The 27,462-nt window shown below is 38.7% G+C and overlaps 1 protein-coding gene across 7 annotated transcripts in view; it reads right to left on the reverse strand.

Moving 5' to 3' along the window:
* Positions 1-26,425, reverse strand: part of LOC127449953 (ribonucleoprotein PTB-binding 1-like) — a 30,377-nt gene extending 3,952 nt beyond the window's left edge. Inside the window, exons 1-14 of one of the 7 annotated variants that reach the window (XM_051713608.1) lie at positions 26,080-26,425; positions 24,342-24,408; positions 21,976-22,445; positions 12,821-13,012; positions 12,088-12,208; positions 11,053-11,147; positions 10,565-10,643; positions 8,875-9,077; positions 8,218-8,293; positions 7,966-8,108; positions 7,799-7,843; positions 7,588-7,707; positions 4,827-4,892; positions 2,420-4,692 (exon numbers count right to left, since the gene is read on the reverse strand). In XM_051713608.1, coding sequence (XP_051569568.1) covers positions 4,546-4,692; positions 4,827-4,892; positions 7,588-7,707; positions 7,799-7,843; positions 7,966-8,108; positions 8,218-8,293; positions 8,875-9,077; positions 10,565-10,643; positions 11,053-11,147; positions 12,088-12,208; positions 12,821-13,012; positions 21,976-22,445; positions 24,342-24,408; positions 26,080-26,403 — 2,148 coding nt within the window. In that variant the 5' untranslated portion in view covers positions 26,404-26,425 and the 3' untranslated portion in view covers positions 2,420-4,545. Of the gene's footprint in view, positions 1-418; positions 561-2,419; positions 4,693-4,826; positions 4,893-7,587; positions 7,711-7,798; positions 7,847-7,965; positions 8,109-8,217; positions 8,294-8,874; positions 9,078-10,564; positions 10,644-11,052; positions 11,148-12,087; positions 12,209-12,820; positions 13,013-21,975; positions 22,446-24,341; positions 24,409-26,079 lie in introns of those variants that run through there. The other 6 variants (XM_051713607.1, XM_051713606.1, XM_051713605.1 and 3 more) reach the window with 6 other exon arrangements.
* Between the last annotated feature and the right edge of the window lie 1,037 nt (positions 26,426-27,462).

Raw genomic sequence — 27,462 nt, forward strand, 5'->3', positions numbered from 1 at the left:
AAAGATTTTTAAGATCATGAGAAACATTTCAGGCAAGTGTTTCAAAACTTTTGACCGGTAGTGTATATAGTTGAAGTCAGAAGTTTACAAACACTTAGGTTGAAGTCATTAAAGCTCATTTTTTAACCAATCCACAGATTTAATATTAGCAAACTATAATTTTGTCAAGTCATTTAGGACATCTACTTTGTGCATAACACAAGTCATTTTTCCATAAATTGTTTATAGACAGATTGTTTAACTTTTAATTGACTATATTACAATTCCAGTGGGTCAGAAGTTTAAATACATTAAGTTAACTGTGCCTTTAAGCAGCTTGGAAAATTCCAGAAACTGATGTCAAGCCTTTAGGCAATTAGCTTCTGATAGGATGTGTAATGAACTGGAGGTGTACCTGTGTATGTTTTTTAAGGCCTACCTTCAAACTCAGTGCCTCTTTGCTTGACATCAGGGGAAAAAAGAAATCAGCCAAGACCTCAGAAGAATAAACATTGTGGACCTCCACAACTCTGGTTCATCCTTGGGAGCAATTTCCAAATGCCTGAAGGTACCACGTTCATCTGTACAAACAATAGTACGCAAGTATAAACACCATGGGACCACACAACCATCATACCACTCAGGAAGCATACCACTTTGCTATTGTTGCTAGATCAGTAGCAAAGGACTTTGTGAAGATGCTGGAGGAAACATGTAGACAAGTATCTATATCCACAGTAAAACAAGTCCTATATCAACATAACCTGAAAGGCTGCTCAGCAAGGAAGAAGCCACTGCTCCAAAACTGGCATAAAAAAGCCAGACTACAGGTTGCAAGTGCACATGGGGACAAAGATCTTACTTTTTTTAGAAATGTCCTCTGGTCTAATGAACCAAAATTGAACTGTTTGGCCATAATGACCATCGTTATGTTTGGAGGAAAAAGGGTAAGGCTTGCAAGCTGAAGCACACCACCCCAACTGTGAAGCATGGGGGTGGCAGCATCATGTTGTGGAGGTGCTTTGCTGCAGGAGGGACTGGTGCACTTCACAATATAGATGGCATCATGAGGAAGGAAAATTATGTGGATATATTGAAGCACCATCTCAAGACATCAGCCAGGAAGTTAAAGCCTGGTCGCAAATGGGTCTTCCAAATGGACAGTGACCCCCAGCATACCTCCAAAGTTGTGGCAAAATGGCTTAAGGACAACAAAGTCAAGGTATTGGAGTGGCCATCACAAAGCCCTGACCTCAATCCAATAGAAAATTTGTGGGCAGAACTGAAAAAGCATGTGCAAGCAAGGAGGCCTGCAAACCTGACTCAGTTACACCAGTTCTGTCTGGAGGAACGGGCCAAAATTCCAGCAACTTATTGCGAGAAGCTTGTGGAAGGCTACCCAAAATGTTTGACCCAAGTTAAACAATTTAAAGGCAATGCTACCAAATACTAACAAAGTATATGTAAATTTCTTACCCACTGGGAATGTGTTGAAAGAACTATAAGTTTAAATAAATCATTCTATTATCCTGACATTTAACATTCTTAAAATATAGAAGTGATCCTAACTGACCTAAGACAAGGAATGTTTTTTACGATTAAATGTCAGGACTTGTGAAAAATGTATTTTAAATGTATTTGGCTAAGGTGCATGTAAACTTCTGACTTCAAATGTATATATCCATTGCATAACTAAAGAAATTAAGTTTGTTAGAACATTGGCTTATAGAGATCAGCCAATGCACAGAGAACTGAAGCCATCTATTGAACATTTTCATGTCATTGTTTTTTTTTTTTATTCCAGCCGATGTCACCAGAGACCCCCAATGCATGACAAATTGTGTTGTTTTGACACTTTCAACTTACTGAAATGAAGATTTTGTTATTGATTTTATTGAAGATAACATAAAATGAGCATGTTTTATATGAAAACCATTTGTGTAATTTAGAGCTAAATAAGGTTTATTTACAAGATCTGCTAAGGTACACAGATGGTAGGCCCAATGTAGCCTCAGATTTCTGTCAGCTCGAACCAGTCTGGCCATTCTCCATTGACATCTCTCATTAACAAGGCATTTCTATCCACAGAACTGCCACTCACTGGATGTTTTTGGCACCACTCGGAGTAAACTCTAGAGACTGTTGTATGTGAAATTCCCAGGAGATCAGCAATTACAGAAATACTCAAACCAGCCCCTCTGGTACCAAAAATCATGTCACGGTCGAATTCACCGAAATCAAATTTTTTCCCTATTCTGATGGTTGACGTAAACATTAACTGAAGCTCCTGACCCGTATCTGAATGATTTTATACACTGCACTGCTGCCACACGATTGGCTGATTAGATAATCACATGAATAAGTAGGTGTACCTAATAAAGTGGTCACTAAATGTTCATTGGTATGCAAATTATTATATAAATAAATACACACGCGCACACACACACACCTTCATTTTTACTACTTTTATATTGTTTTGATTGACATTTTAAAATATTAACATTTTATACAAGTCTTTGTTCAAATAATTCCTGAACTTCCCTCTGAAATTACCAGCAGATACTTAGCATGTAGCTTGTTGTTTGCAGTGTAGTGTGTATACATATTTAATTCACCACAAAACTTCATGAAAGAGAACTTAAATAACATTTACTTGTTCAAATGTCACAAAAACAATCAGTAGAGCTGTACAAAAGGAAAGAATGATTGATGAAGTGTTCATTTAACAGATGAATAATGTGAAAGTTTCAGTTCATTTTACACAGCAGCAGCCCTTACCACACATCGCACATGAAAAATCATTTACAAGATACTGCACTGTGCAATTTCACTCAAATGGATACAAAATATAGAGCAGCAATTTTGATATCATTACAGACTAGAAGAAATGTAAGAACACGAGTTCAAGACTCCAGAGAAATATAAATCAAGCTCAAGCGTGTACACCGCAAATGAACAAAAGTTAAATGTAGTTAAGGCTCACAGTGGGAAGAGATTACAGTAAACACTGCCATTTTTAGTACACAAGTAACTCTGGGTTCCACTGTAAGCCGCAGTACAAGTCAGAGGTAATGGGTTACCACAAATCAAAATGTCAACCAGATTAAGTCACACACAGACCAAGTACTCAATCATACGTCAATCACATTCCAGTCTGCAGAAGCTCCTTCCCCTCAGGGTGACAGCAAACCCACAAAGAGGAAATGTAGTCACAGTTATGACGGTAAAATTAATGTCACACTGGGGCACAGGTCCGGCCTGTTTCAGACTGTTGGCTCGCATTTAAAAAGACATGTGGGGGGCAAAAAAGCAGGCGGTTAAGTCTGCAATGTCACATGGAGTAGTGCCACCTTAAATGGATAGTTCACCAAAAATTTATATAATTTACTCACCCTACTGGATTTGGAACATGAGGGTTAAGTAAATGTCAATTATAGGGTGAACTAACCCTTTAAAAGCTAACTGGCTCCCTCTGCTGGTCTGCAGAGGAGAAGCACTGAACAAAAGAACAAGACATTGACATGGAGTTTGTGTGGGGAGTTACAGAAGCAACAGCAGGCATACTGAGCTTTTAGCAGTACTTTGAGCCTGATGAGGGGAGAATGGCGCACCATACTCCATCTCCAACCAGCTGGGGCTTCTTATGTGACAGCAAAGATGCTAACTCTTTGCAACAGCAAACTGTGCAGATTGAACACCGTAAGAGGGAAGAGAGGTGGGAGAGCAGGCAAAACACAAGAACAAGCCTGAACAAGGCTGAAATAGACTATTACAGGTGACGAAAAGGATGATTTAGGAGGATGAATATACATGATACATTATCCTCCAAGTGCAACACTTAAACATTCAGCGCAGAAAACCCTGACTCTGTTATATAGGATGGAGGGATGAAAGTAGTGCAACACAAATACGGTGTAAGGTGGTAGTGGTGGGAAATTTGAGCTAAAACTAAAATTAAACCAGCATCAGAGCTCCCCAAAAAGACAAAGACAGGTGACATACAGAACAGAATAGACGGCTACCATTTCCGTTGCACAGATACGCAATAATCAAGCATATTAGGCTTGGCTTGAGACTAGCAAATGAGTGGACAATTTTGAAGTGGGGGAGCCATTTTAGACTAAACAACTATATACACAACTGACAAGAGGCATAGCTGAAAAAAAAAAAAAAGGCTATTGTCCTGCTTAATTCAAATTAAAAATAAACTCAAAATGAAAAGGAAAACAAAAAGCCTACAAAATTGGACTATTTTGACCAACAGGGGGAGGAGACCCTTTCCTTTCATTGTGGTGTCTGTTGAATCTTTGGGTTTACAAAAAAATAAAACTAAATTAAAAGGCAAATAAAAAGACAAAATAAAACAACTATTTACAAAAGGCATTGAAATTATATATACAAACTTAAACTTGACGCATGATAATACGAGCTTCAGGGTCCTTCAGAGGTTCCTGCAAGGCCCATCTCTCCATTTCGCCCTCTCTCACACACAAACACATTTAAAGGGGGCATTAATGAGGTGCCATTCCTTAAAACTGCTGGTTCAGAGGAAGCCCTAAATGCTGGTTAAAAGATGCGCTTGCGTTTCAGGTAGGAGTCGGCATAGTGGCCCCCGAGACCCTGAGAGTGCTGACCTACATAGCCACCTTCCGGACTGGGCTCTGGAGATGGGATGAGATGGGAGAACAGACGCTTCTGTCCACCGATAGGAGTCTAAGTAGAGAAAGAAATCAAAGAAATTGAAGATCCACACTAAAAATAACCGATGAAAGGTTCCTGACACACTTATGCAATAAATGACAAGGAGTAAATATAGATGCCAGACACCAGGGCTGAAGATGGCCTACCTTCATTCCAGCACCAGGTGCAGCAGAAAGTAGACTGGAATGAGTCATTGGTGGCATTCCTACAGCCTAAAAATATAAAAATAAACCAAAAAAAAAAAAAAAAAAAAAAAACACACACAAACCACTTATTTAACTTTCTGGGCCACTCTACAGTTATTCTGTCCATCTATGCGAATAAAACCGTAAAATGATGACCGTTGTGCACTAATGGGAGCATTAGAAATACGACACGCTTCTGATAATTGCTGAGAATGGAATGAGAGTTTTGAAATGGATCCAGATAAGTCATCTTTGGGCTTGTGGCCAACTCTGTGATCTAAACAAGTCTCACTCCTTATAACATCAAAAGTAAATATAATGTGCAGTGTTAAATACATAGTTATGGCCAGACTTGACTTGCTGCCATAAAGTCTGGTCCACATTTACCTCTTTGCCCAATCTGGAACCACTCTGCATATTTTTAATTGGCGCTTTTCTACCATCTGGCAAAAAAGTTCTCATTGCCATTCCGTACCAATCCAAGCTAGTTGGCATGGTTACGGTTTCTTTTTCCACCATCGCGCTGGGAAATTGGGATTAGAATGGACTGACTGTGCAAGTGACCAATTATGAGTCCCCACTTACTAAAGGCACTCCAACAGCACAGTTAAGGTTAGCCAACCATGCTGGGGAATATAGGCCGGGAATGGTTTGTAATCTTATCATACTGAACTGTGCTCAAGAGGAAATGCTGCTGGAACCGTTACTTAATACACTTAGAATTATTCATTATTCAAAGAAGCAGTTTTAAAAAGATGGTTCACATCAACCATCAGAATGGGGAAAAAATTTGATCTCAGTGATTTGGACCCTGGCATGATTGTTGGTGCCAGACGGGCTGGTTCGAGTATTTCTGTAACTGCTGATCTCCTGGGATTTTCATGCACAACAGTCTCTAGAATTTACTCGGAATGGTGCCAAAAACAAAAAACATCCAGTGAGCGACAGTTCTGTGGACTGAAACACTCTGAAAGGGGACAACAGAGAATGACCAGACTAGTTCAAACTGACAAAGTCTCGGTAACTCTGTACAATTGTGGTAAGAAGAATATAAACTCAGAATGTTATTCTGAGATGCGGGTTGGCGCTGTTTTGGCGGCACGAGGGGTACCTACACAATATTAGGCAGGTGGTTTTAATGTTGTTGATTTAAGTTTTGATCGGTGAAAAAAAAAAAAATATATATATTATTTGTATTGAAGCCAAAAGAAAAAATAAATGCTATCTGGAATATATTTGCTTTGTATCAGTGATCATGTCTAAATTTATTTGCATAGCACTTTTCACTATAATTGTTTCAAAGCAGGTTTACTGAGAACAGTGCCTGACAATCCCTATTTCATAATATATGAATATGTTGAAAAAATTTGTTTTTATATCTTAAAATGTTAAAAACTATGGCTGTCAGTAGAATACAGTTAGAATAAAACTCATGATTTAAGAATGAAACGGTAATGTCAACTATTTTTTTACTTTTACAAAAAAATAAAAATAAAATCTAACTAAATGTTTTTGTGGCCTCACCAGCACCCCCTTGCTGCCCTCTAGGGATCCCGGGCCCCTAGTTTGAAAATCCCTGCTATAGGGTTGCTCCGATTCCAAAATTTTGCCTCGGTACAATACCAGCCCTGGTACCTTGGTATCGATACTAACTCGATACTTAGGCAACAAATTAAAACAACTTGATGAAATTAGAGAAAATTGACAGTTAAATGTTTTAATTAAATGTTATGATCAAATTGTGTTTAATCAAATACATACTGTACAGCTTTGATTAGATGAAAATATAATCATTTATAAATTATTTTTGGTAAAAAAAAAAAAAAAAAAAAAAAAAAAAAAGAAAATGCACAACAGAGCTTTACGGTATTAATGAAAACAATCTGTTTACTTGAGGCTGCCATGGCTGAATCACAACATGCAGATATTCAGTACTGGTTTTCAGCTTTTGTGATATTGCTTACAGTTAATAATACTAATAATATAACCATTTAATATTATATTATTGTTTTTATAAGTATTACTGCTACTAATTTGAATATTACACTTTTATAGAGTAGTAATATTTTTGTCAAAGTTCTTCCTGTTTTTGAAGGGTTCGTTATATCAAACTTCCAGTGACTCGCGAGCTGAAATCTCCAGTGAGAAAGGTCATTTGAGAGTTCACAGCCGTTTATACACTAAACACACTGCTCTGCAGATGGATACTATTGGACACACTGCATGAAAATCAAGTAGTAGTGTGTTGCGTGTGTGTGAAAGATGACAGAGCAGAGCCTCTCATTCATTCTGTGGTGTGCAGCGCATGTGACTATATTATTTCATTAAAAGACATTCTTTTGCAGTTTAATGATCACACGTGGCCATATCGAGACCTTCATTATTTTAAAATAGTCTTTGATTTCACCTCAAAACTCTCACATTACATCACATCTTGCTAATGGCAGCATACTTTAATATGGTACCGAAATTAACATGATGATACCATACCGTTTTAAAATTTTTGGTATCGTGATATTATGTTAGTACCGGTATACTGCGCAACCCTACCCTGCTATAAACCTTACAAACCCAGCAACTAGTACTTCCTCTAAAAGGGCCATTGTAAAAGCTTGTAAAGAAACCTCTGTGCAACCTGACTCCTGGACATTTGTCTTGCCTTCTGAGGCTGAATAATGTTAGGAGACGATACAATATCGCAGTTAGAAGGAAAGTACTGTACCTTATTGAGCTGGGTGGAGGGGATGCTTGTAGGGGCTCCAAAACTGAAATAAGAGGACTGAGGGGGGCTGGGTGGGTAGCTGAATGGAGACCCTGGATCACTGAAGCCTGCAATTCTGGACTGCTTAAAGAGAGAAAGAGACTAAAATTATTTCACTTGTGTAATGGCTGAACAGAATCCTTATGGTCGTTGCAATGGTGGGAGGTCATACCTGCATTCCATAGCTGGAAAGTGCTGCATTTTCTAAAGCCTCCTCCTGCTTATACAAGTGAGACAAAGGGTCCTTTAAATGGGGTACAAAACAGTTACACAACACCCAGGGAGTATGGATCAGTGAAGCAGTTACTTGTTAAGTTAGTGGTTAAAACACGAGCTAACCTGGTGCAGAGGTGGAAACTCTGGTGTGTAAGACTCTTGGAAGCGCAGGCTGTAGTTTGAGTGGATGCTATGGTTTGAGCGTTGGTTTGATGTGCTGCCTAGTGCCGTCCTCTTCCTGTAGGGGTGGGCCCGTGTGCTGGCACCTAGACAAAATGTTCTGATTTAGGCAATGCAACAAGGCTTTGTGCTTGTAAAGGGAAACAACATCAATGACAAAAAAATACAGACAAACAAAACAACAGGTGGACTTACCTGAAGATGGGAATAAACTAGTACCGAGAAAGGGGTTCTGGGGTACTTCTTTAGGAGGCTCACCCAATATAGATACCTTTGAAGGGGGAGCAAAAAAAACAAGCAAACTACTGTATATATAAAATGATGATTTTCATCTTTGATAATTTGACATTTGAATTTCCTCTGTAATGGTTTAGAGGGGCTAGCCGCTAGACTAATGACACTAATGTCTTTCATAAATTAAATCAATACATGCCGCAGTTTGTGCCACATTTTAGCGCCTCACACCCAAACAGCTGAAATGTGCTCAAGTGTTGTGCCCATGACGGTTCATGTTTTGACATCAAATGCAGGGAATAATCCGATGACTTCAAAATTTAAAAAGCTGATTTTTGGTAGTTATTAGCATATTGGAGTGCTTGTAAACACACAATGTTGTTTCATTTGTATAATCATTCAGTCCAAGAAGAAACTATGTATCAGATGTTTTTGCAATAGTCTGAAGATATCTTAACAGGATATAAAAACAGCTCAAAACCAAAATAAAGCACATATCAACTGACTAATCAAACCCTTCGACAGGGAAAGCATGATGGTAAAGTACCCTACATGATAAGAGAACGTGTTGCCAAACAGAAGGAGCTAGAAAAGATAAGCAGTTAATAACAGTCTCACCCCTGGAAGAGTTGGCCCATCTGCTCCTAACATGCCACCCAATAGGGACATGCTCATTCCCTGCAATGCAGGAGAGGGTGTTGGGGGAAAGCCGATTGGGGTGGTTGGGGTGTCCATTTCTCTGCCTAGTGGTCGGCCCAGTGATGGTTGTTTGATGGGGCCAAGAGACTCATTCTGAAAGCCCAAACTTTGAGCAATCCAACCTGAGTAAAATTTATTAAATACACCACATTAATCCCCAAAGGGTTTCCACACCTTTAAAATTTTTTTTTTTTTTTTTTTTAAATCATTTGAATGTCAGGTGCTAGTACCAATAGCTGGAATTAATAGATTTTAATCATTATCTGGTGTACAACCTCCTTCAATAAGACAACCTAGGGTCATCACTAACGATTACTTTTGTAATCGAGTAAACTAACTTTTATTTTGACGAATAATCCAATTATTGAAAAAAATATTTAAAAACTCAGATTGCATAATGTTATCTAGGCAAAGTCATTTTGGCTAAAATGCACTTCATTCATTTTGATGTACTCTGATTGAATAACAAAATTATGCAAACAATATCGAAAGCCAACATACACCCAAAGCAGATCTATAATATATATAAGTTATAGAATTCAAGCTGACAGACACTGCATATGCCAGGTGTGCCCAACTTTAAGTGGCAGATCTTCTTTTCATTAATTCAACATGATCGAGCCATTTCAGTTTAGAACTCAAATATGGGAAAACATGAAAATAATATATTTATCTTTTTTGAAACAATATCTGCCCACCAATCTAATTTTGTAGAGGATGGGTTATGTACACGGTTAATAGTTTATGGAGACATAAATGCCATTTTATTGTTTTGTTTGTTTTTAAACTATCACTTACATGCAACATGGAATACAACAGGCTATTTATAGTATCTCTAATTGACGCGATTACGTTTTCACTCTCATGTTGAGCTGCAGCAGTTGCTGGCATTGTTGCGCTCGTGCTACACACTGCCCAGATTGCAAAAGCTTGTCCCTCACCACGTACAGTGTAAAATGCCCTTAAGCAGGGCCTGGGTAGCTCAGCGAGAGAAGATGCTGACTACCACACCTGGAGTTGAGAGTTTGAATCCAGGGTGTGCCGAGTGACTACAGCCAGGCTTCCTAAGCAACCAATTGGCCTGGTTGCTAGGGTGGGAAGTCACATGGGTTACCTTCCTCATGATCGATAAGTGGGGTTTCTTACTCTCGGTGGTGGCATGGCGAGTTGTGTGTGGATGCCACCATGAATAGCATGAGCCTCCACACACACCAAGTCTCTGCAGTAACACGCTCAGCAAGCCACGTGATAATATGCGTAGGCTGACTGTCTCAGAAGCAACTGAGATTTGTCCTCCATGTGTAAGACTTTCTTCTGCAGAACACAAATTTAGATTTTTAGAAGAATATCTCAGCTCTGTAGGTCTATACAATGCAAGAAAATTGTGGCCAGAACTTTGAAGCTCCAAAAAGCAGATCTTCAAAGTTCTTACCGCCATTCACTTGCGTTATGAGGACCTTCAGAGCTGAAATATTCTTCTGAAAATCTTTGTGTTCTGCTTAATGGCCATACTGAATATTTTAAAAGGATATGGTTGCTACGGCCCTGCCCCAGATTTTTCAGAGATACTTCTCCCCACCCCAATAAAATAAGGAAGACAAGCCTATACCTTGAGGTAACTCTCCCAGTATATTAATTCCTTGCTGGAGAGGAAGAGAGGCCAGAGGATTTTCACTTAGCAATCCAGCCTGTGGAGGGACCTTACATTAGTATGACATTTAAAACAAATAAATAAAAACATCACCCTGTTAATTGCCTTCTGGAAAGTACACTTAAGACTTTATCAAATACAACAAAATAAAAAAGGGGTGTAAACACAGCACAGCAAAGCAGAACAGTAAGAGGAATATTCTGGCCAATCAAGTAACTGAATATTTTTCGATTTGGTCAAACAATACACAACAACCACCTCACACCCACACAGAGTAACCACTCACACAAGGGAGGACATTGTACTCTTTACTGTACAGAACCTGTGCCCAGAGAAGTGGATTTCCTAAAAGAGCTTGCTATGAGGGGAGAAAAGACAGTGAGAGCTAGAATGCATGCAGCTGGGACATTGGCAGGTGTTGAAATGGAATGTTAGAGGGTTTGTACCTGCTGGACTTGGTTTTGGAGCAACAGCTGCATCAGGGCAGCAGAGAGGGCAGGGTTAGCCAGCAAAGGTGCCGCAGGTGCAGCTCCCAGCAGGCCTGCATATTGAGAGACGACTGTCATTCAAAAGTGGCAACAATGAGACCCACTTTTCAGCAGCCAAGGTCAATATAAAGTTATACATTTCTAAGCCATGAAACAAAACCAACCAGCTCCAAGAAATTTCAAAGCAAGTGAATGGTGGCCAAACCTTTGAAGCTTCAAAAATCACATTAAGACAGCATAAAAGTAATCCATACAACTCCATTGGTTAAATCTATATCTTCTGAAGCGATATGATAGGTGTGGGTGAGAAACAGATCAATATTAAAAACTTTAAATATTTTTTTTTTTTTTAACTAAAAACACATCTGAAAGTGAAAGTGGAGATTTAAAAATAAAAAAGGACTTAAATACTGATCTGTTTCTCAGCCACACCTATTATATCGCTTCTGAAGACAGATTAAATCACTGTTTTATGGATTATTTTATAAAGCCTTTGTGCTTTTTGGAGCTTCTAATGTCTGGCCACCATTTACTTGCATCGTATGGACCTACAGAGCTGAAATATTCTCCTAAAAATCTTTTTGTTCAGCAGAAGAAAAAGTCATACACATCTGGGATGGCATGAGACCAAGTAAATGATGGGGGAATTTTCATATCTGGGTGAACTATCCCTTTAACATTTCTAACAGTGACATCTGATTGCTGGATCTCTCTTCAGAATAATGGGTAATGTAGTTCTTCAAGATGGAATGCATTCAACATTTTTTTCTTAAGAAAGAAATCACACATTTACAGAATCACGCTTCTACGGAGGTTCATGGTAGGTCTGTCTTGTAAGATTAATTCCTGGCAGTCCATGGAGAAAATGAACATTTACTTCCACAATCCTATTGTTATAATCTACCACTGAAAGGGTAAGATAAACTCATCTAGGCAGGGAATAAGAAATCCTACTATCAAACTGCATCATAGAAAAATGATAGGAGAAAGCACCTTGTTTCTGTCCTGGATTGAGAGACGCCAGCAGCATCTTGAGTGCCGCAGGGTTATTCAAGCCAGTAAGGATTTGCATGGCATTGGGCTCAGGGAGGAGACCTTTCCCTCTGTTCAAGGCCTGTAGAAACACAGTATGACATTTACACACAAAACTTGGGGGTAGCAATCTTCAGGCACCTTAGGATTCCAATTGATTTTGTTTCTGGAAATCATGATGCCATTACAAAATGATTCTTGTATCAATTTGTCAACAGGAGTGCAAATCTGCTGCAATAAAACACTCAAAAGACCTTCTGATTCATGTCATCCTTTCCAAATGCAGTAGCTTTGATATTTGCTTGAGGGTTCTCTGTTTGTAGCTGACATCAACAAGAACTGGATAGTGTTCCTTTAGCTCTCGAGTAGAAACGTTCAATAAGATTTTGAATGTTAACCATGTTCCCATGAAGTATTTTAAAAAATCGTATTAAAGACTTATGGTCGCAGAGAGCATCTTAAAGTGCCGTAAATCGGCAATGGACTTTAGCCTAGGAAAGATTTTCTTATTGACTGTGACACGAATTTTGCATTGCATATGCATTAATAGACTCCATAAGCTATTACATTTCTGATTATAAATTTGCATTGCAATGCATCTGTGAAACATATTCCCCAAATGAAATGGTCAGCGCCTATGAAGTAATGCATGGGACTTATTTAGGAGTACGCCGAAGAATGAGACAGGGTTTACCATAGTCTGGGCAGCAATGAGGGCAGCTAGCATGCTCCTTCCCGGTGGTCCAGGCGCACAGAAGGACACCCGTATGTGAGTGCCACCCAAAGCTCTTCCATCAGTCTGGCGCTGCACTTCTTCAGCAATCTCTGGCGTGGAGAACTCCAGCACTGCAAACCGTCGAAAACTGGAATCTTGACCCTGAGCAAGCTGTGGGGGAGATGGAAATTTTTATTATTATTTATTTTTTTTAAAGAGAACCAAAATGCTGTCTAGTGAGCACAGAAGCAACTGACTAGGTAATGAAATACCTAGGAAAACCCTGTTTTCACTGGGGATGTAGCAAAGGTTGTGTAGCGCAATGTGTTATGCTCAATGCTGAAAAACACAAGGTTGCCAATACAATCGCCACAGGGTGAGTGAGCCTTGAGCCATAACCACTGTGCCCAGTTGGGTGTCTGGATTCATCCAATTCCAGATTTCGCCAGTGTGATTGTCAATTTAATAAGTTTAAGTTGATGTTCTATGTCAACATTGCATTAAAAAGTTGCAGAATTATCACCTCTAGTCGTGTGCCTAAAATAAATTCTATTCAATTTTAAATTGGTAAAACAACCTCTTTTTAAAAAGGTCAAAAAGTGCAGTGATACATTTGTCTGTTCATCACAAAATCCAGTACCACATATTAAGGGTTCTGTTTAGAAACACAATCATAACGACTGCCATCATGTCTATCAGTAACTGTGACGGTATCTTTAATGAGGTGGCCCACTCAAAAACACAACACCACAAAACAACAGAATGGAAAACCAGGGTTGGGAAATAACTACCAGTTCCTTTTCAGAATCAGTTAGTTTAAATAACAAAATCCTGGAACCAAATTATTTATGACATGCTTCTTGAACGTCTGCATTATTCCACCTAGAGGTCTGCATGGGACTTTTGTCCATCCCGCCCACCCAAGTTTCTATCCCGCACCAGAACGCTCCCGAAACATTTGACCATGTTCACCCGCTCCCTGCCCACAGTGATCTTCTTTCCGACCGCTCCCATTCCCGCTACCCCGCATAAGTTTTCTACACTGGGCAAAAGCCATACAAATAGACAAGTGTACACCAAGAACATTTTCTTTTTCTGTTATTGCCATTATGAGATGATGTGTGACATGATGCCCATCTGACTTGCCTGAGGTTGATTACTTGACACTAAATTGACCATTTTCCAGTCAGAATTTCACATCCTTTGATGACAGTGTTTCTGTGCTTTGCTCTTCCATTCTTTTAAAGCTCCATTCACTACTAGCATAGCCTGCTCTAAATATTGGATAATTTGGTGCACATTTTTATGTTGTATTTCCTGTTTGTTAAAAATAAATTAATTGTATTTATATATATTATATATATATTTATTTTTGCATTTATAAATTAAAGATATCCACAACTGACTTTTCAGGCTCTTTTCTGATCACCTGCTTCCGTACACCACTCACTGGAAATACTGTCCACTCCTGCCTTAAAAATCAGAAATATAATCCTGCGCAGCAAGAAATCTAATCGGGTCCCGTGGGTCCTGCGCGAGTTCCGCGTGAACGCAGACCTCTACTTCCACTGATATGAATGGATCACCACATTAAGACACTCTTGACAGTAAGGGTGCTTTCACACTTGGTTTGATTGCTTGGACTGAACCAGAGTTTGTTTCCTCCCCCTGCTCCTGCTGGTCTGTTCACATCATTTTTTGGATCCGAACCGCGGTCCGATTACATCATCAACGCGAGTACAATCAGCAGCGGTTTACTACTGTAACTAGGCAACAACTCAAGAAGGCATCAACTTCACTGTGTTATTGAAGTATTCATCTCTTTGGATTTACCACCAAAACTTTACATGCACAAAACGACAATTATGTTTGTCTGCCACGGATGCATTGAATGTGCAATTAAGTGAAGAATATTAGCGTGTCTGCCACGAGCCAGCGGATGCATTGCAAGAGTGAAGAATGTGAGCTGCTCTCTGAAGGTGATTTATTTGGACACAAGCTGGTATGAGAAATTCATTAAACCATAATAATTGTGACTGCTTTCTTGGAGTTCACATGAACCATACCCCAGACCACCTTTTCAAGTGGACTCTGGTGCGGTTCGCAGGTGCACAACAGAGTTCGGAAAACAATGTTCACACCACCCAAATTAACCGAACTTTGATGTCATTTGAACTTGGGTGCACACCAAAAGTGCTAGTGCGAAAGCACCCTAAATTACACTTTGCATGTACGGTCTTAAATGTGAAAAAAATAAATAAATAAATAAATAAAAAAATAAAAAATAAAACTGGGCAGCAAAACCACAAAAAAACAGCATTTCTACTCATTACACTGTCATTGCACAATCAGTGTACTCTTACTTGCTGGTTCTTTTTATAATTTACTCACTTATGCCATCTCAACCTCATTTGATTTTCTTCAAAGATATTTTGATGGAGATATGGGTTTATATATATATACACAATGCAAGTCAATGGAGTCCAAAACTTTCAAGTTCCAAAAAGGACATAAAGGCAGCATAAAGGTAATCCATACTATATTTAATCTTCTGAAGTGATGCAATCGGTTTGAGGTGAAAAAGACCAAAATCCTAATTTTTTCGAAAAAACTCCCTTTTCCCTTTTAAATTTTGACATCTGCAGTCGCTGTGGCACGATCATGAAATGAAGCTCCTCACACTCGACGGATGCACAAAGCGTATGTACCATATTGTGAAAAAGGAGTTACATTTAGATTTGCTTCAACCAAAACAGATTGTATTACTGATCATAGAAGACTTGTTAGATCCAATTTAGTATTCTTCAAGTACTAAAAGAATCACTCAAAGCATCGCTAAAGGAACAGGACCCATTACGCAGAGCTGAAAAAAAAAAAAAAAAAAAAGCTACATTCCTAATAACTCCCATTCCTAAGAAAAAACAACTCTGAGCACTATGGCAGTAACTGACTGCAAAACATTGTAATAACCCAGCCAAAAATAAGCCCAGAACTGTGCTGCTGAATATGCACAAAGAAACCTAATCTATGGAGAACACATGCATAATTGCACAAAGGAGACAAACATTTGACAGAACCCTTAAGATTAATAATGGCTCCCAAGCCTCTCTGCTCTGGTGGGAATCGTGAGTCGCTAAGTCCTTAAGTAGATATTGCTAAACAAATTCATTAAACATTATTTGACACATGACTGGAGCCTCATTTACATGAGGCCAGTTCAATACCTGCCTAAAACCTGTGAAATTGAACAGGGAGCACAGGACATCAGATTTAATGAGCATTAACCTCTCAAAGCTTGTCCTAATTCCATATTGATGGGAAACATGCCTGACAGCCCATAGTGTGTGTGTTGTCAGTGTTTAACATATGAAAAAGGCAACAGCATTTTCTCATTCCAGAATGACCTGCTGACTGACAGCACCTGGCCCAGTCAAGTGGTGGTCACCACAGCAACCAATGCAGGGAAAGCAGGTCAAAGGTGAAAAAGCTACATGTAAATTTAAATAACTGTAAAGGCTTTTCAAATGAAATTTGACTTGACATGTTATTAATCTGTGCTGCAGCTCTCAAATCTCATTGGTCACTATGCGCTATCATATGGAAGAGCACAAGGCATTCAGTAATGCTTCTTTTGTGTTCCACAGAAGGACAAATAATGATTGATATGAGGGTGTGAAAATAATGACAACTTACATTTTTTGGGGTGAAATTCTCCTTTAAGGGACTTCTAATTGTAATATTGTATAAAAATAAACAGATCAGGATGTTAACAACACTATCAGTTTCTTCTGAAAAGTGCAGAAATGGTCATAAAAGTTAAATCATTGTAAATGTCAGTATAAACGTCAGCCATCTAGTGGATAAATGCAGTGGATAAATGTCAGCACAGAAGTTAAAGTCTTTATCAACAACATTTTCTATGGTGAGAGGATCAGCACAAGTGGAAATTTAGATAAGAGATAGATAAGTTTGGCTTGAGATTTAAGGTACCGTTTATGTCCGTGTATTAGCCACACATTGATAAGCGCAGATAAAAGCAATTATCTGCATTAAAAAAACCACACAATTATTAGGGCTGATTATTTCCCATCAAGAGGGGGCAGAAAATTGAACCAGACAACGAGCCTACAACTCGTGCTATGTATAAAAACAAATGTCTCGTGTGGAATTACTTTGGGTGTCAAGAGTTGCACTTTGTAAGCTTTGCACTGCTAAAATTTCCCGATGTGGAACTACCATTAACACTTAACACAACTAATTTGATTACTCACCTAAAAGCTTGACAAGCAAAGATTTGAAACTAGGTAGCATAAAAAAGCAGAACCAAACTATCGGTATAATCACATTTCGTATCGGCACACAATATTTTAAAACGGTGAATCCCTAGACCGTAGCACAAAGTACAAAACAAATTTTAATACTTCGGGTGAGCAACTTCTACCGTATCATCTTGTTCACCCCTTCATAAAAGGCCAGAGTCAAATTGTACCATTTGGCTGATCAGTCATATTAGCTCAATATTTCCACCGTTCTTCATTAGCTCTGTATACATAAGCACCCTAGATTTCATCATCCTAATATTGCAGAAGGCAGATAATGTTCCACCAGATAATTAGGTAAATAAGCGTTGCAGAGCATCCGAAATGACAAAGGGCTGAAGGGTTGCAAATGAAACTTCAAATTAAAAATCTGCCATTGGAGAAATAATGAAATGGTGTGTTGACTGCAATGTTGCTATCTGCCACTCTAACAAATACATCTGACATGAAATCAAAAAGGACCCCATTTACTTCCTTAACGTCTGTGTCTTATTAATGTCTTATTGCACACGAGTCAGAGTATATCATTCAAAATAATTTTTCTCTTCAGATATTTTAATCAAAAACTTAAAGCAATGCATCTACTGACGTAACCCATGGCCTGCAGGAAAATTAAAATAATTAAAATGTACACTGAACAACTTTTAAAACCAACTTTACATTGGTGTAGAACGTCCAACTTTTACAATCATCACCCAGTGTTATTTCCAGAACAATATTCCATTTTCACATTCAGCTACATGCATTGCGAATGTCGCTTCACGTAGTCTTGATATGTATTTTAAAGGTGATGCTTATAATTTCTTGTATGTTAAAAGACTTAAAATCCCAGTTTAATACGCAGAGACAACTGTAAGGCCAGAAACATTTTACGCAGGTGAGAGAAAGCCCCATAAAACTCTAAAGCAGCGTTTGGGTTTACATGCTGTTTACAGTCTACCCCCGTATACATGTGGCTCAGTCAGTAAGTCGCCTTCTCCACAGCATGTAATTTCCTCAAGACGCTTGAGTGAATAACGAACATGGCATCAGAAGACGATGCTCCGTAGTTGCTGCTAGGGATGCACCGATCCAATACCTGGATCAGTATCGGCTCCGATACTGAAGCTTTTAGATGGATCTGGTATCGGTCCGACAAGCCCGATCCAAATCCGATACTGTGTTAGTCATGTTCGTTACTGTCAAGCTCCAAAAATGAAAAAAGAACCATAACACCATTAAAGCAGTTCATATGACTCGTGCATTTTATTCAAAGCCACTTGAAGACGTGCGATAGCTCTGTGAATCACAAAAGGCTGTATTTAATAAGTAAATATATAGTATGCGCAGTGCCAGCGCATTAGTGAGTGGTGCTACTCTGTTGACACAAACTCACACACAGGCTGGTGATGCACTCGCAGCTATTTTAGCCTTCACAGCAGTGCGCAATATTTGAGGGCTGCTCATGGACAATATCTCAGATGTAGATGCTCAATAGTTCGGTTCACTTATAATATGCATTTAGAATGGCACCGGAGATGCATTTTACCAGAATTTTAATAAGCAGCGAACTAAACTACTGTGAACTTGCCTACAAACATACACATACAGGACTTCCTGGAGAGTTTAGAATGTCAAAATAAAAGCGTGAGGGTTTAAAAAGTGCACGATTTAAATATATTACTTTGCATTTAAAATAAGTCAATAATAATAATATTAATAACAATTTATTATTATTATTATTGTTATCATTAGTATTTGTTTACAAATTATAACAATATTTAAGTTGAATGGGTTCCAAAAAATAACTGTGAATGAAAAGTGGACTGATATCTTACAACTAAATTGAACAAAAGAGATCTGAATCCTTTAAAGTCCAGATGCAAGTTGAAATATGTGAAGAAAAAAAAACTGGTTTCTTTTCTACTGAAGACTTGAATTACTGTTAATTTTGCTGCTACATTATCCAGTATACTAGTTAACAATAAAGTTTTTCTTGATAGGCAATACATTTATACTGAAATAATCTGTAGTTACAGGTTTGTTTCTTTATTAAAGAGTACTCCCAATTAGTTCCACACAATAATGTAAAGATATTCTAAACTGATATCGGCTTGGGATCGGTATCAGCTGATACGGAGATTTCTGATATATCGGAAGAGAAAAAGTGGTATTTGTGCATCCCTAGTTGCTGCTGTGTTTGTTTCCTCAAGTTTTCAATTGTGCCTGCTGCCGCCCTGCGATAGTGGGGTTTCCCTCTTACATCATACTCCGGGATTCCTCTGGTGCACTTGAGAGCAAATGAGGACGAAGGGACAGAAGCTGATATTTTAAATTGGTGTGCTCGAGTTGATTGTGGGTGTATCTGTGTGTTCACTATTCTCCTTTGTACTCCCAAGAAATGTTGAATTCGTGACATTTCACTCGTTGATATAATGCAGCAATACATCCGGTGATGCTGGCTAATTAATCTGGTAATTTCCATTCACATGCACACTCATCAAAATCCTTTAAAAACACCATGTATTAATTTACATGACCACATAAGCTGCAGTCACTGGGAGAAACCTAGGTGTGTTAAACCGCTCTCTCTTAATCCCTTAAAGGGATAGTTGACAGAAAATAAAACTCATTTACTCACCCCTCATGCCATCCCTGATGTGTATTACTTTCTTTGGCAGAACACCAAAGAAGATTTTTAGAAGAATATTTTAGCTCTGTTGGTCCTCACAATACAAGTGAATGGTGACCAGAACTCAGAAGGTCCAAAAAAGACAAAGGAAACAAAAGTAATCCATACGACTCCAGTGGTTAAATCCATTTCTTCAGAAGCATTACGATAGGTGTGGGTAAGAAACAGATACAGTTTTAAAAGGGGTCATGACTATGGCTGTGCCAATACTATCAAATATCGATATCTTGCACTACTTTTCCTCATGATATAGGATCGATCCTTTAGATCCCTGTATCAATATTTTTATGAAACTATTTGTGCATTCACATCATGTCCAACAGTTCAATAAAGACGAAGCAGGTCATCTAAATAACTGCAAACTCAGAGCGGTGAGAGTGCAGTCAGAAACGCTTCTGAGGCGCAAGAGAGACAAAAACGGAGCCCGTTTCTCTCGCAGACACGCTGGTCCTCCCTCACGTGTTTCACATGGGTCGTGCAAAAATATTGATGTTTTTCTACACTAGAGGAATGGATGGTTATCATTCATCTCACGCCGCTTTTAAAAGACGCAATGTCAAGTTATAACTCTAAAAAGGAGACCATTCCGTTTCATTCAGTTGGACTGTTTCTTGCCGTTTTGAAGGCATTCTGGACTGTTTTTGCACCCATCTGTGCCATTTTTAATTGTTAGCCTTTTGTAAAAATGCACAAGATGGACGTCTTTGATCGTTTTGATGTGTTTCTGGGGATGTGCACTACAAGCGCAACTTTTAAAAGCACATCTCATTCTGCTGCTGCCACTGACTGGGAGAAACACATGCCGTTCTGTGTGTAAACAAACATGGAAGATGTAAGATGTGAAGACCAGTGTTTCTGCTTTGGCCTGTTGAAGCACCCAACATCCCCATGGATTATATTACGCTTGCATATTCAGAACATTTCAGCATGGATTGTATGTTTTCAACTCTGATCAGCGTGGATTGCTTGTTAACCAGTTAATACATGATTCAAGCTTTGCAAGGGAACTGTTATTGAATGAGCATTAATAAAGATGGGGCAGTTAAAACTCTATTGGACCCGACACAAAACCACAAGTAAACTGTTTCATTCACGAATATTTCATGTCATGTGTTTTTAGTTAAAGTGCCACTGTGCTTAATGCATTCGGATGCAATGTATTCCGAGTATGTGTAAACCCTGAAATTTTATTTTATAATGTTGTGGAGCTTGTTCATTGTCTGCCGATTGAGTTTAAAATACGGCTGTATTGGAAGGGCTGCACGAATTTAGCCAATCATAACAGTAGGCATTTACATTGAAGTTTTAAAGGGCCAGAGAGCTTAAAACAGAGCATTTCAGACAGAGGGCCAGAGACAGGGTGGAAAATTATACTGTATCTTACTAAATTATGAAAAAAATAAAAATAACATTTCTAACATTAAGTGGACCTTAGGGAAGATGATAAAATATATACATGTATGTCATGACCCCTTTAAGTCTTTTTTCCCTGTCAATCTCCACTTTCACTTCCACATTCTGGTGTGGAAGTGACTTTCACCTTCACATTCTGCCACCTACTGGTCAGGGCTGGTCAAAGGTGCAGATTTTAAAATAGGGCTTATATATTTATCTGTCTCTCACCCAAACCTATCATATCACTTCTGAAGACATGATTTAACCACTTAAGTCTTATGAATTACTTTTATGCTGTCTTTGTGCTTTTTGGAGCTTCTGAGTTTTGGTCACCGTTCACTTGTATTGTGAAGACCTCAGAGCTGAGATAAGAATAAAAATCTTCATTTGTGTTCTGCAGAAGAATGAAAGTCATACACAATTAGGATGGCATTAGAATGAGTAAAACATTTTTGGGTGAACTATCCCTTTAAGCGGCGTAAGAAACAGCATTCGCGCTCACATGATGTTTCAGAATGCCGCTCTCTCAAAAACCCGGGAATAAACGTTGTCCTAATGTGCATGTAAACAAGGTCAGCATTTCATCATGCAACTCCATTTGGTAATGCTAGTGGTGCAGAAATTACAGATATTTCCTTCAAAGAAAAAAAAAATAATTCACTTAAAATAAATTGGTATAACGTCATATTCAGGACAATGTGATGCTATATTTTTCAAACTTGTGAGATGGGACAGGTGCTCATACCAACCTGGCAGAATATGGGAGCGTGCATGCCAGTCAGCACATTGCAGAGATCCTGAGCGGTGAGGACGCTTTGAGGTAGTTGGTCCACACAGAGGCAGTGCGAGTGGAGCATCGGGTAAGTGAGCGAGCCAACCTCTGTCCAGTGCACATACAGCATGCGTGACCCAAGCTGCTTCCCAAGTAGCTCTGACTTTGCCCTCGCTGCAGAGTCCTTCTTCATGTACTCCACAAAGCCATAGCCCTTTGAGTGACCCGTGGTGGCACTGTGCACCAGGAAGCAGCGCTCAATGTTTCCGAAAGGACGGACGAGCTCCTCAAACTGTTGTTGGGTGAAAGCCCTGGGCAGGTTGGCGATGCATAGCAAAGCGTCAGTTGGCTGCAGCTGCACAGAGATCTCACGATCACGGAGGACATACTGGTGAAATTCCTTAATTGCAAACTGGGCCTGCTCACCGTTCAGTAGTGTCACAAAAGCTTGGATAGAAACACAGTAAACTGATGAGTAACAGTGATCTTACAAAAAAATAAAAAAATACACAAATAAATCACAAGTAAGATTTGATAAACTAGATGTGCATTTCTTGAAGGAAATACTAGCAGTGCTTGCAAGGCAGGTAAGTTTTTTAGGTAAGTTAAGGTTTTAGTTCTGGATAAATAGTTCAGCACACATCTTTTCCTTTTGGCATTGCGCAAGAATAAACATAACGCCACATCGTCTTTTAAGTGTTTATGGATATATCTGCTTAAATAGAAGTAAGAAGGAAAGACCAATCGCAATTAAGTATGCATATGTTACAATGGTGTCCCCACTGTTTATGGGAGATTTCCAAACATCAATCTTGAAGTGTAAAGTTTACAAAAAAACAAAAATAGGTAGCCTGCTTTAAACTTGCATTAGTTTTAATATTTGGGGTTACACCCAGTCTAAACCAGATGCAAGGTGCATCATTTCAAAAAGCAAATAGATCTCATTATAAATCAATAAAGCTGTATTGTTGTTCCATAATTAAATACCTTCTGAATGCTACATCGGAGTCAGCTCGTGATGTTTCTGGTCTACTCATTTAAATAATCTTTTGTTTATTTTTGCCAAGCCAACATAGTAAATGTTTAAACCAGTGGATTTTTCATTGAAAATAAAGATACTGGCATTTTCCCATTTAACTGTTGCTAAAGCCTACTCAAGCCCACGGCTCACTGGTCCGTGCACTTCTTCATGTCAACAGACATGCCAGGTGTAGACCGTTTTAGAGGTTTAAAACAAACCCTAACCAGAATGTTTGGCGGCTATCAATCAGTGTTTCCCCTATATTCATTCAAAGCAGCGCATCAATTATAAGCATTGCTGCTGAAATTTCACATGGTTTATTAGCAGGGAAAGAACAATGCCATGGTTCTCCCTCCAATAAAAAAAAAAAAAAAAGTTTCAGCAGCCGGCAAAGCGAAATTTCGGAACGCAGAGGCACATTTTATGATAATCTTGAGTTCAGCGCTTCATACGTGCTAAATATGCTTCTCATCTGCAACTGAAGTAAAATAAGTAAAGCGATTGAAGCCTGGTTTTCGCATGAGCCATTACTGAACTGCTCACATTAATGATCTGCTCTGCATCTCTGGAGCGCACACTTCAGGCGCTGGGCTTCCCTCAATATCGAGGCGCAGACCACAAAACTGATGCGACCCATTTGAATTCTAGTGAGAACTCTCTCATCAGCTTTTAAAAGTGGGAGAGAAAACTTTGTTTCTTTTGTTATTAATATTAACAACAAAAATAAAGGCACTTGATACATTCCCTTATCCTTGAAAACTATTAACAAAACTATGCAAAATGAAAGAAAATGCCACCCAAGCTGCATTAAATACAAGTTATGTTTTTTACTGTGTTGAGTCACGACTTGAGGTCCCATGTAAAATCTGAGTCCCAAAGCAATACCAGTTGAGAACCACTGGTTTAGTGATTCAGTAGTGCTGACAGTTGTTACGTATATGCGTCTGTTCTGGTATGTGGGCTTCCAGAGCCCTAGAAGTGTCAAAAGTTCCCAGTAAATAAACACACACATGACTAAGCGAACATGAATAACCCATCTATAATGATTCTAAGGTTGTTTTTAGTTATTTATCCACCAACGCAGGTAAATACATGTCTGGTGTTACAGGATCGTGGACGCGTGCACAACAGCACCGCTGCTAAAAAATTTTTTTTTAAATCCCAGGGGAAACTCAGTCAATACTGCGCTTCTTTGCAAAAACTGTAAATATCCTGTATAGATGATTTTAAGTGAGACTGAAGTGATGTGAAATGTTGCCAATCTCTCTTCAAAAAAAGCAACACATGTCCATTCATATGTTAATATGATGAGTCATACACACCTGTCCCTTTGTATTTGTCCACAAAGCAGTACTTTAAATCATAGTTGCTTAACAGCTCATGCACCTCCTGAAAGAAAGAAAAAAAATGAATTATGAAAAATAAAAACAATAGCAAATGACATTCTACCACTAAAGGAAAAGACTTTATTGAACAACTGTGTACTCCATTTTGCATCAAAGAAAGCCATCCAATGGATAGGCTAGATTTTAATGAGCAGAGTGACACAGCTCTTCTCGCTGTCCTGTAATAACTGCAGTTTCTATTCCTACAAGTGTTGTTTTGAGTGGTCACAAATGATCAAAACCACTAAGTAAATAATCTGAGTGATAAATATGGGAGTTATTTTTGGACAAGAGTAAGAAAGAGACCACTTTTTGTTTTCAAGCTTCCTACATGTTACCATAATATGACCCAGCACTTTCTTTTAGTGTCAGTGAAAGCAGAACGTTTTGTTTCAGCGCCTTCTGTCTTTTGTCACCCTCATCGCTCCCATTCCGATCTGGAACAATACCAGACAGAAATGCGCACACACCTGTTTTCCCCATGAATCAAGCATTTTCCTAAGGGAACAGCATCCACAAAGAACAAGAGCCAACTGACCCATCTGAACTTTTAGCACAATATAATATCGGACTGTGAATTTGGGTAACAAGACACTGTGATTTAAAGGGATAGTTCACCCAAAAATGAAAATTCTCCCAACATTTACTCACCCTCATGCCATCTATGATTTTCTCTCTTCTTCAGAAAACAAAGAATAATATCAGCTCTATAGGTCCATACAGTACAAGTGAATGGTGACCAGAACTTTGAAGCTCAATAAAATAAATAAATAAATAAATAAATAAATCAGCATAAAAGTAATCCATACAACTCCAGTGTTTAAATCCATGTCTTCAGAAGACACATGATAGTTGTGGGTGAGAAAAAGATCAATATTTAAGTCCTTTTGTTTCTATTATAAATCTTCACTTTCAAAACGATCTTCTCTCCTAAGAGTTCTTTTGTTTTTGGCGATTCACATGCTTCATGCATATCACCTCCAAAGAATTGAAAGTAAAAAAAAAAAAAAAAAAAGGCCTTAAATACTGATCTGTTTCTCATCCACACTTATGGATTACTTTTGTGCTGCCTTTATGTGCTTTTTTTAAACTTCAAATGTTTTGGCCCCTATTGACTTGCATTGTATGGACCTACAGAGCTGAAATATTCTTCTAAAAATCTTCATTGTTTGTTCAGCAGAAGAAAGAAAGTCATACACATCTGGAATGGCTTGAAGGTGAGTAAATGATGAGAGAACTTTCATTTTTAGGTGAACTATTTCTTTCTTTAGAGAAGAAACAATCTAGAGCACATCTTTGGTAACTTAATAAACATCTACCAACGAGATGAAGATAGCATCCATGACACGAACATATCACACCGATGATTGGACCAACTGAAACTTACAGATTTAAAGGTCAAACTCTATTTTTGTCCTTTAAGTAAAGAATATTACTGGCCCATTCGCTTTCAATATGAAAAATATAACCGTTTACTATGGAATAAAACCGAACCAGGCCATTTTCTTGACCGGTTTAGTGAGAATACCCCATGGCCCGTCAACTACTGAGTCAGCGATAACCGAAACAGTTCGGGAATTGTGGCCGAATCACGCGTCTCTTCAGTGTAGTGGGACGCTTGTTCAAAGTTCAACCAGTTTAAAGCTGATGGAAAACAAATGCGTTTTGTACTAACCTGATTGCTGATATCGGCGGGGAGATTCTTGATAATTATTTTGCGCCGATTGTAAAACTCTCTTCTCATCCTTTCCAAACGACTCGCAATCTCCTCTGGACTGAGGGCCGTCAGATCATCATCTACCCGTCGCGGACAGTCGCTGCACGTCGGCGAATCCTCATCGCCGGTGTCCGCGTTGGCGTGTTTACCTGTTTCAAACCCCCAGTTGTCAGGTTCGGCTGTTTGCTCGTAACTTTTATAGAGTGGATTGGTGGCAAAACTGGCACCAGTGTAGGATTTCCCGTCTTTTGCAACCGAGCTCACGGACGCTGCGTCGGCCATGTCTCCGTGTGGTAGTTTGTGTGCTCACAGTGCTCGCGTGCTTTGGGCAGTTTAAACAATACACACATGTGAGGAACTCGCCCGCTGATTGGTCGAGTGGAAATGCGCTTTTCTCCTCGGCGTGAGAGGCGGGGCCAACGAGTCACGTGTCAAATTTGAACACACAGTAGCCAAGTTGCCAGATTATTCCGATTCACGTAGTATGTAGTTGATAGATAAATACCGGTGTAATTGTTTTTTTTTTTTTAACCTCTCTTTGTTTTGTTTTTATTACAGTCTGGCACTTTATCTAATGTAAAATTATTATTATTTTTAAATTATTATATATGTAAATAATTATTATATATTGCTTATTTAAAGTACATACGTATATATAAATATAAAACATTTACTTTCGGGGTATGACTTATGTAATTGACGTTGTAGAACAAAACGTCCAAGTATCTTAAAGGTGCACTCAGTAACTTTTTGCTCGTGTCATCTTGGACTTACAGTGACACCTAATGGTGTGGATGCAGCATCATTCAAAATCAATAGTTTTCTGTTGGAGATGCCATTGTAGAAATTCACTATTCACAATCAGCCATGATTAAATTAATCCAAGAGTGAAAGTGTCCAATAACAAGACAGTTACTGAGATTAAGTGATTCAAAAATGGCAGAAAACATTCACTGTTTTAGGTCAGTTAGAATCACTACTTTATTTTAAGAATGTGAAATGTCAGAATAATAGTAGAGAGAATTATTTATTTCAGCTTTTATTTCTTTCATCTCATTCCCAGTGGGTCAGAAGATAACATACACTTTGTTAGTTTTTCGTAGCATTGCCTTTAAATTGTTTAACTTGGGTCAAATGTTTAGAGTAGCCTTCCACACGCTTCTCACAATAAATTGCTGGAATTGTGGCCCATTAATCCAGACAGAACTGTATGCTTTTCACTAACAGTCTAGGGAGAAGTCTATTATTGAATCTGACAAGCATTGCAGAAAACAAATTCAGAGAGTAATATATCTGAAAACAGATTCATTTAGCTGTCTTTTTCAAAATATCCAGCAGATG

This window comes from Myxocyprinus asiaticus, chromosome 13 (genome assembly GCF_019703515.2).
Source record: "Myxocyprinus asiaticus isolate MX2 ecotype Aquarium Trade chromosome 13, UBuf_Myxa_2, whole genome shotgun sequence".
Lineage (NCBI taxonomy): Eukaryota > Metazoa > Chordata > Actinopteri > Cypriniformes > Catostomidae > Myxocyprinus > Myxocyprinus asiaticus.